Source organism: Gekko japonicus, unplaced genomic scaffold (genome assembly GCF_001447785.1).
Source record: "Gekko japonicus isolate JY-2015 unplaced genomic scaffold, Gekko_japonicus_V1.1 scaffold1027, whole genome shotgun sequence".
In the NCBI taxonomy this organism is placed as follows: Eukaryota; Metazoa; Chordata; class Lepidosauria; order Squamata; family Gekkonidae; genus Gekko; species Gekko japonicus.
In genome coordinates, this window is record NW_015167569.1 from 145,385 (window position 1) to 154,714 (window position 9,330).

General features: G+C 40.8%; 1 protein-coding gene across 3 annotated transcripts in view; it reads left to right on the plus strand.

Annotated features, from left to right (window-relative positions):
* The window catches only part of FGFR2 (fibroblast growth factor receptor 2), a 142,148-nt gene extending 134,264 nt beyond the window's left edge, over positions 1-7,884 (plus strand). For all 3 annotated transcript variants that reach the window (XM_015413843.1, XM_015413844.1, XM_015413845.1), the window contains exons 16-18: positions 1,123-1,260; positions 4,590-4,695; positions 7,251-7,884. In XM_015413843.1, the coding sequence (XP_015269329.1) occupies positions 1,123-1,260; positions 4,590-4,695; positions 7,251-7,415 (409 nt within the window). In that variant the 3' untranslated portion in view covers positions 7,416-7,884. The remainder of the gene's footprint in view (positions 1-1,122; positions 1,261-4,589; positions 4,696-7,250) is intronic.
* The last annotated feature ends 1,446 nt before the right edge of the window (positions 7,885-9,330 follow it).

Below are 9,330 nucleotides of genomic sequence, written 5' to 3' on the forward strand. Positions count from 1 at the left end.
GAGAAGAAAGTGGCCATAGAAAGTGAGGATTTTCTGGAAGACTGCAAACCAGTGCTCTGTTACTAATCTGGCTGGCTTCAAAGCACATGAAAGAAGGAAAACACTGACTTCCTCTTGTCAGTGCGGAAGTTTCCTTTCCTTGAACCTTTTTACAGATGTAGTACTCTAAAATGTTGTTCTAAATGGTTTAGCTTGGAGCATCTTCAGAACAACACTTTTAAAAACTGGAGTCACCAACTCTTAAATTTTGAGGCTTAAGATTGTACTGTTTGTTAGCAAAGAGCATAGTTTACTTCATTAATTTAGGTGTAAGGATTACCAGAATCTCTAATATCTTTGACAGAGAAAAAGGTTGGTAACTATGAGTGATCTGTTTCCCATTGCTTAATATTCATCTTCACTTTCAGCACCCTGCACAAGTGTCTGATATGCAGATTTTCCTCTTTCATGATCAAAGTGAATCCAGAGCCACTTCTGGCCGATCTGTCTTGTATAATTTATTGGAACAACAGCTTCTAAGGTCTTTGAAAAGGAGTCATAAGGCCATCTTCTTATCTAAATGCTTTTGCCCTTTTTAATAGCTGGCTGGATTGTGGGGTCTTACTTGCAACTGCATGTGGTTAGCATTGTAACTTGTTTGTATATAGCCTCACATACCTATTTTGCTGTCCCCTAATCATGTTTGTATCCCTGATTTCATTTCTAACTCATATATTTTTGCTATGCCATGTTCTTTCTACAACATGTTCACAGTAGCATAGATAAGTTTATCAGGCAGTCTCCCATCCAGGCAGCTTGTAGTGCCAGATCTGTTTAGCTTCATGTGGGGAACTGTACACCATTCTCTGGGGTGTGTTCTACTTCAAGCAGGTGATTTCTTTTTGTAAGATGTGTGAGTAGGGACTAGATAGATTGATGTCTGTCATTGCACACATATAGCTGCAACTGCAACAACAGAAAGTGCATTAAAACTAGTAGAGTATCTTTTTAAGATACACTAATGTATTGCTCAGATAATAAGAAGCTGTGGTTGTAATTATTAAAGGGATATTTCACTGTGGTGTTCTTAATAAATCCAGTTCTGTCATCTTTTAAATGCCATTTTTATTTCTTTTTCCTTAGATGGTCATTTGGTGTGCTAATGTGGGAGATCTTCACTCTAGGAGGGTCACCATACCCAGGAATTCCAGTGGAAGAACTTTTCAAGCTGCTTAAAGAAGGGCACAGAATGGACAAGCCTGCCAATTGTACCAATGAACTGTAAGAATTCTTTCTTACTGGGCCATATAGTAACATAATATGCTATGGGTTTTCATGGAACAGCTGTCATGCATTTCAATGACACATGCATATAGGGGTATATTTTATTATATCTGTCAATGTATGTGGTATTGCATTAAAAGGAGAACTTTGAAAATTTCAACAGTAAGTGCCAGATTTAGGATGGTACTAATTACACAGTGCTGTGGACCTGCTGAAACCGCAAGTCTCATCAAACCTTCTTTTTAGTTATACACAAGTTCTTTTTAGTTATACACAAGTGGGGACCCACAAGAAATTTGCAGGAGTGGCTATCCCATTCCCCCCCACCTCTGCTTCTCCCCCTCTCATAATTCATAACAGTATTTATGGTGCTCTATTATCCTGTATATAAATCCCCAAGATGGACAGTAATCCCAAATCTACGGCCAGCTTTATTAAATAGCAAGGGCTCCAGCAGTGATGTTCTCCCCACTTCCTCCAGGCGACACATACCCCCCCATAATAGGGGTAGATGATGGAACAGTACCACGGTGGTGGAATAGTGGTGGCAGCGGCTCCTACTCAAAAGCCTGGCGGAAGAGCTCCATCTTGCAGGCCCTGCGGAACTGTATAAGGTCCCGCAGGGCCCGGATCTCCTCTGGGAGCTCATTCCACCAGGTAGGAGCCGCCACCGAAAATGCCCTGGCCCTAGTTTGGGCAAACTTAATGTCTCGGTGGCCTGGAACTTCCAGGAGGTGGAGACTCCCCGATCGTAGTGCTCTTGAGGTAACATACAGGAAGAGGCGGTCCCTTAGGTAAGCTGGACCCCGGCCATTCAGGGCTTTAAAGGTAAGAACCAGCACTTTGAAGCGAATCTGGTATGCTATCGGGAGCCAGTGCAGTGCTTGCAGCACCAGCCAGATGTGGCCACCCAACATCAGATAGAGCTGGGTATCATCAGCATATTGATGACACCCAAGCCCACATCTCCAGGCAATCTGGGAGAGGGGGCACATATAGATGTTAAACAACATCGGGGACAACACAGCTCCCTGGGGCACCCCACATTCAAGGGGGTGCCTTCGGGACTGCTGGTCCCCAATCGCCACCCTCTGTCCCTGACCTTGGAGAAAAGAGGCGAACCGTTGAAGAGCAAGCCCCTGAATCCCCATGTCGGCGAGGTGGCAGGCCAGCAACTGGCGGTCAACCATGTCGAACACAGCCAACAGATCTAACAACACCAGTGCCGCCAAGCCACCTCAATCCAAATGCCTACAGAGAGTGTCAGTCAGCGCGACCAGTACCGTTTCCGTCCTGTGGCCCGGGCGAAAGCCGGACTGGAAGGGATCAAGGACAGAAGCCTCATCCAGGTAGCCCTGTAGCTTTGACGCCGCCACCTTCTCAATAAGTTTGCCTAAATAGGGCAAATTGGAAACCGGCCGATAGTTGGCCAATTCGGCTGGGTCCAAAGATGGTTTTTTTCAAGAGAGGACGGACCATCGCTTCCTTGAGTGCTCCGGGGAACCATCCCTCTGCGAGGGACTTATTGACAGTCTCCCGCAGTGCACCTCGAAACCCCTTGTGGCCTGCTTTAATAAACCAGGAGGGGCACGGATCAAGGTTGCATGTGGTTGGGCGCACCAATACGAGCAACCTATCAGCTTCCTCCAGGCTGAGTGGGTCAGAACACACTAAACCCGGCACCAAAGACTTGCAAGGGACCTCAAGTTCCCTAACTGTTTCAATTGTGGCGGGGAGGTCATGGCGGAGAGCCAAGACTTTATCTGCAAAATAGCTTGCAAATGCCTCACAGCCTAAGTCCAATTCCCTAGCATTTTGCCTGCCCTGAGGCAGAGCTGTCAAGGACTGAAACACACTAAATAATTGGGCCAGGTGTGAGCTAGCAGATGCAATCGAGGTCGCATAGAAATCCCTCTTTGCGTCCTTGACTGCCATCTCATAGGATCTCATAAACGTCCTGTAGGATGTTCTTGACACTTCGTCGCGAGCACAACGCCACCATCTCTCTAGCCGTCTCAGTTCTCGCTTCAGCAGCCGCAACTCCTGGGTATACCAAGGTGCTCGCCTATCTTGCATACACACTGCTTACTTCCAGTCATACAGTAAATATCCTTGTGCTCGGTGGCAACTGTTGCCAAAGCAACTTTAAAAAAATCTCTGTAGCCAATGAGATCTCCAGTGACCAAATGGAAACTCTGCTGAGCAAAAGCCCCACCTGGCCCTCCCACTTTCTAAAAACAATTGGTGGGTGCCGGGAAAAGTATTGGAAGGTGCCATGGGGACCACCTTGGGGACCCCTGCTCTAGTGAATTGTTTTAACCTCTTCTGGCCAGAGAACCATTGACAGCAGGCCTTTTGTTCATTATACATCTAAGTCATGCAGGATATATTTCCTTAAAAGAATTGTCCATGGTTTGTAAATCCGTATTCTTTCAAAGCATTTACATTGATCATGTGGCTGTCTCATCTATCAAAAATATGTTTTCCTTGAACTGTCTAAACATGCAGTGTGTGAAGCACAAATTCAGTCTGTAACCAGCAGTGGAACCCACATACACATATCTATAGATGTGGCATATCTGAGAACCATTGCCAGCTATTCAAAGAACTGGTGTTTGGCATTGTGTTTGTACTATCTTACACCAGCAATGAACATCCTATTTTCATATAATTTACTTAAAGGTTAGGAAAAGTTATATGAAAGAGGAAACTGGTCTGGGTTATTGTTCCAGTACTGACTGTGCGCAGTGCTACAACACACAGCCAGCAAGAAGGATTTCTGAAATGGGAGGCCCCAGGATATATGCGAGATGGAGTAAGCTTGGTGCTCTAAACATTTAATGTTCCAGTGCTCTTGTTAAAATAAAAACAGCAGCAACATTAAAACTGCTCAGGCAAAGAAAAATGAAAAGTTGTATCACCCATCATTTAGACACCAATGTCACTTTTTAAAATGAAAATGGTTAAGGACTTTCTGTAGGCTTCATTGATGTATTTGCTATCATTAGATATGTTTCTATTGAAATTTCACTACTTTCTTTCCTGAGCTTCATTTTAAAAAGGCAGAATATAAATTTGTTGCCAGTGATGATAGTATATTGATGCCTGTAAAGTTACAAACGCAAGTAGGAGGTAATTACCACATTGTATCCTGATTTTCCCTGTCCACAAAGGTTTCTTAAATAAAGAGTACTGCATTCCAAACTATAACATATGAACATAGCTTGACTTTCAGCTAAACAGCAGTGCAAGTATTATTGAACAGAAAAGTTGCATGTCATAGACACATGGAGTTAATTAACACAGTGAAATGCTGGTTTCCACAGCTACATGATGATGAGAGATTGTTGGCATGCAGTGCCTTCACAGAGACCAACTTTTAAGCAGCTTGTAGAAGACTTGGATCGAATCCTCACTCTCACAACTAATGAGGTTAGTAAAACACCTGTTGATTAAAACATTGATTCGGCTCCATGGCTCATGAGATAAATTTAATTAATGAAAACAGGAAATTTTGAAATATCAGTACTAACATACAACTATAGATTATATTATAGATTCATGTTTTGCAGCAGCAATTTGCCCTCCTATCTGGGACCCATATCCTTAAGTGTAAAAACATCCTTCTGCTCTCATTGAGACAGTATTGGCAAAGGAATCTGCTTTCCCCATAGGAATGAATGAGAACACTTATTAGGAGATAGCAGAAGGATACACTTGATGATACCACAGTAGAGAGAGGGAGAGCTAACCTGTTTGCTGATTTTAGTGACCTCAGCCATTGAGACTCAATCCCAGTCCTGTCTATATAACTCAATTTTTGGCTTGGTTTCTTGCTTATACTTAAAGTAGGACAGAACATTGCAGGCTGATTTTATACATAAAGATGCAAAATAAGTCCAGCTACAGTACCAAGCTTAGTTATTGATTGTAGTTTGGAAAAGGTATTTGGGGAGGGTGTTTGGAGGTCACAAGCGATAAAACACTGAGACCTCCATTTAATCTGAAATGTGGTTTCTCCATAAGTGATTTTTTTCTTTACTTTGAAACTATATCACATTTGGAGACCAGCTCAGGCTCTGTAAGTGTACTTGCAATCATAGGCCCCGGTCACACAGGAAGGTTTTGGCCCGGAAGAGGGACAGATCGGGGGTGCAGCAAACGGGCGCGATCCAACTGCAACATCTGGGAAGCAATCGAGGCTCCTGGCCGAACTGCGCATGCGCACACATGTGCAGTTCGGCTGCCTCGCTCTCCCTTCAGTGGCTTCCCCTCGGCATCTGATCGTGCCGGGGAGGAACTGCGCGGCGTCTCAGGGGATCTATCTGATCCCGCCGCCGCGTGTCTTTTTGGGTGCGGCTCTAAAAAGCCGCACTTTGGCCGTTCTTTTTCCCCCGTGTGGCAGGGGCCATAGATTATCTTTCAAGTGTATTACCTGCAGTCACATATTGTCTTTCAAATATTTAACATGGAAGAAGCACACTGGGATGTATATGAAAAGATTTACCTACAAGAATCCCTGGTAATGAAGTCCCTGAATCTAACAATCAACCAATAGTTCAATTTCATCACAGAAAATCAAGTAGAAGTTGACACAATAAATGATGGTGCGAATGGCTCCCAGATGAACATATAATCTGTTGGATCTTCTTGAATCACATGGATACAACCTTTCTTTGGATGTTCTAATAGCTTCCTCCCTTCATTTGTGCCAGAAATTTCCTGCTCTGTCTTGTTCCTAAAAGCTGTCGTGCTAATTTATATTGAGGAAATGATTACTTCTTTTGAAGTCAATGGGAGATTTGCCATTGACGATGAAGACGCCACAATTTTACCCTGTATGCATAGATAGAGTGATATTGTTTCTTGGTTGATGCAGAGATCAGAGACCAGACATGAAAAAAATACTTCTAAATAGAAGTAACGTTAGATCAGAAATGCACAGTCAGCTACTTTTTGCCACACATAGTGTCCTCTTTATTTTGTTGACTGTTGTCTTACCAAAACATTTAAAATGCTGATTTTTTTTTTAAGATAATTGGGAAATTTGTGAAAACCAGCTTTATCTCATTGATTTTTCCCTCTTAGAATAGTAACTTGTGGTTTAGCAAATGAAGAGGTTGTATTTAAATGAATACAGCTGCTTTGCAGAAGTTGAAAGAGAAGGAGTGTTTCAAGGAAAAAAAGAACTTTATTCTCTTGCCAAAGCTGTTATTTCTAGAAGTCCTTTCACCCTGGATTTCATTTCAGCCGTTACTGCGCCTCTTTTCTTTTTCATGGATCTATGAAAATGCCTTGGGATGCTCTCCTGTGCAAGTCCATTGCAGTGAATAGGAGCTGCCCCCACATACTTTCATGCGTTTGCAGAGCTTCCATTGATTTCAGTGAGTTTTGCACAAGACAGTTGCCCAGTTGGTTGTGACCCACATATGTTAAGGCAGGAGGAAACAGCAATCAGACATACACTCTGATGTCAGAATACTTTAGAGACTATTTTAAGATGTAAATGCAAAAGGTTCTTTTGCATATTCAAACTGAAACTCATTGTCACCAAATGCAAAATATTCAACAAATAAATGAGAATCAGAATGGAATGTTCATTCCCTCTGCTAATCACTTCCATGTGCTTGACAAAAACAGTTCTGTGCAGGGTAAAATTTCATTTTTATCATCATAAGCAAAAAGTTTGCTTTTGATGTGGCTAGTATATATATTTCAACCGGTGTGGTTAAAGTTGATTTTGTTGGAACTGACATGTCTGCCTCGAAATGCTTTCTTTTGGCTCCCCCCACCATTCTTCTGGTGACTTCTGGTTTTATGAGCTGTGTAAGGGCCAGTCACTTGTGGAGTGACTCATCTTAACACAGAGTGGCCTCAACCTGGTGTTGATTTTGTAGTCCATGAAACATATAGGTCGCATAGGACATAGTTCAGTCTTAAAGTAATATGGGATTATTTTCAAATGTCATTTCTGATCTGTCTTACAGGAATACCTAGACCTCAGTGGACCACTGGAACAGTATTCACCTAGTTATCCAGACACTAGGAGTTCGTGTTCTTCAGGTGATGACTCTGTTTTTTCTCCTGATCCAATGCCTTATGAACCTTGTATTCCTAAATACCAACACATAAACGGCAGCATTAAAACATGAGAAGAACCTTTCTTTATCCCAGATGGAATAAGGGAACAAGGATATCCATCTACCTACCATGTGAAAAGAGAGCCTTTCTTCTGACACACAAGATTTTTGTTTGTACATATGAAAAGTAGGGACCAAAACAAAGCAAAATATTGGTCAAAATGTTTTCAGAACATATGGAAACAATGTTGTGCATAGGAACTCCAAACAATTTTCAGAAGAAGAGAATTTTTATGGGCCACATATGGACACAAGTTCGTAGGTCAGTTCTTAGGCCTGGAAGCCGCAACACACTTTCTACATTTGATGGACCAGTTGGACTTGAGGCAAACACTGGGTCATGCCTTTCTTGTTTATTTTGTAATATTTGGAGAAAATATATGTTGACACACACTCACAGAGCACAAATGCAGTATATAGGTGCTGGATGTATGTAAATATAATCAAATATGTATAAATATATATATTATATATTTACAATGAATTATTTTTTGTATTGATTTTTTAAAAAATGGATGTCCCACTTCACCAAGCAAATTAGTATCCTTTTAAAAAAAACAAAAACAAAAAAAGTAGCCACATGTAATTGCTGTTCATAGAAAAGAAGAAAAGAAAGAAAAAAATCCACTATCCAAAGGTGGAAAACACTTTGCTTTCAGGGAAAATGGTATATCATTAATTTATTAATTAATTGGTAATGTACAAAAGCAATTAATCTTTTATAGCGTTTGTGTTATTTTGTAATTTAAATGGCATTTCTATGCAGGCACTGCAGAGAACTAGTGGATATATTGCTCAAACTTTATTAGTTGTCAGAGTCTTTTTTTTTTTAAGAGAGAAATATTTACAGTATATAACTAATTTGGGGGATTAAGGTTTTGATTAATTCTGGTTTTTAAAAGTACAGTTTAAAGTTTTTGACTAATCTCAATAGTCCCATTAATTAAAAAGTGTCCTTTATCAAGGAAGTATTTTGCTCTCTGTATCTCCAGTTTTTTAGCTGTCTTGATGGTCATGCAAAACAACTCTTCAAGGGCAAAACAGTAATATAGAAAGCACAAAGCACTCTTCCTAGGCAATCCTTATTCATTTTGATGAGGTTGCCCAGTGGGATATGTCTAATAGCAAAGATTGTATTGACTCCTGGAGAGAAGAAAGAGCCTAAGACTTTGCTATAGCTTTATAAGATGCCCTATATCTATATCTATTTCTTTTTGTACATGCATCAAATTAGCAACTGTTACCTTCATTGAACTTCTAGTAATGCTTTCCAGATATTTTGACCTAGCTCTAGCATTTGTATTTTTATTGCCATTAATGAGACAGCCAAGATTTTCACAGTGGCAATTAACAAAAATTCTCTTTGGAATCCCACTGTCTTTTAGAGGGTTTATTCTATTCTAGATTCAGTACAACTTTCCAAACCGTTTAACTATTTCCAGGCATAAGCACTGTTTTATGACCAAAAATGTTACTGCATTTCTATAACTTGCCTTTTGAATGGAAAAAAGCATGATGTGCTCACATTCAAAGCACCTTTCAAGCTGGTGTAGCCATGCAATATGAATGCAATTCATACTGACTTTACACATGGAAAAAATGGGGGAGGGGGTCTAAAAGTATTAAAATTGTTAATTTTTGTACTGACAATAAAAAAAATCTTTCTACAGATATTAATGTTAACATTACAAAATAAATGTCATGCATCTTATTTTTCTTAATCATTTGTGTCTTACAGAATACAGGTTTTTTCCCCCATGAGAGAACTATTTGTAGACTCAAATCAGAAACACCCTGTTGATTTGTCTCAGCAAGTCCCTATATAGTGCATGACGGTTGTTTACATTTGGGGTAATCCATTACTTCCTCTCACTGTGCAATTTCAGTGGGCTTGAGTGGGAGTTGCACTTGAGAGGCTGACCTGAGC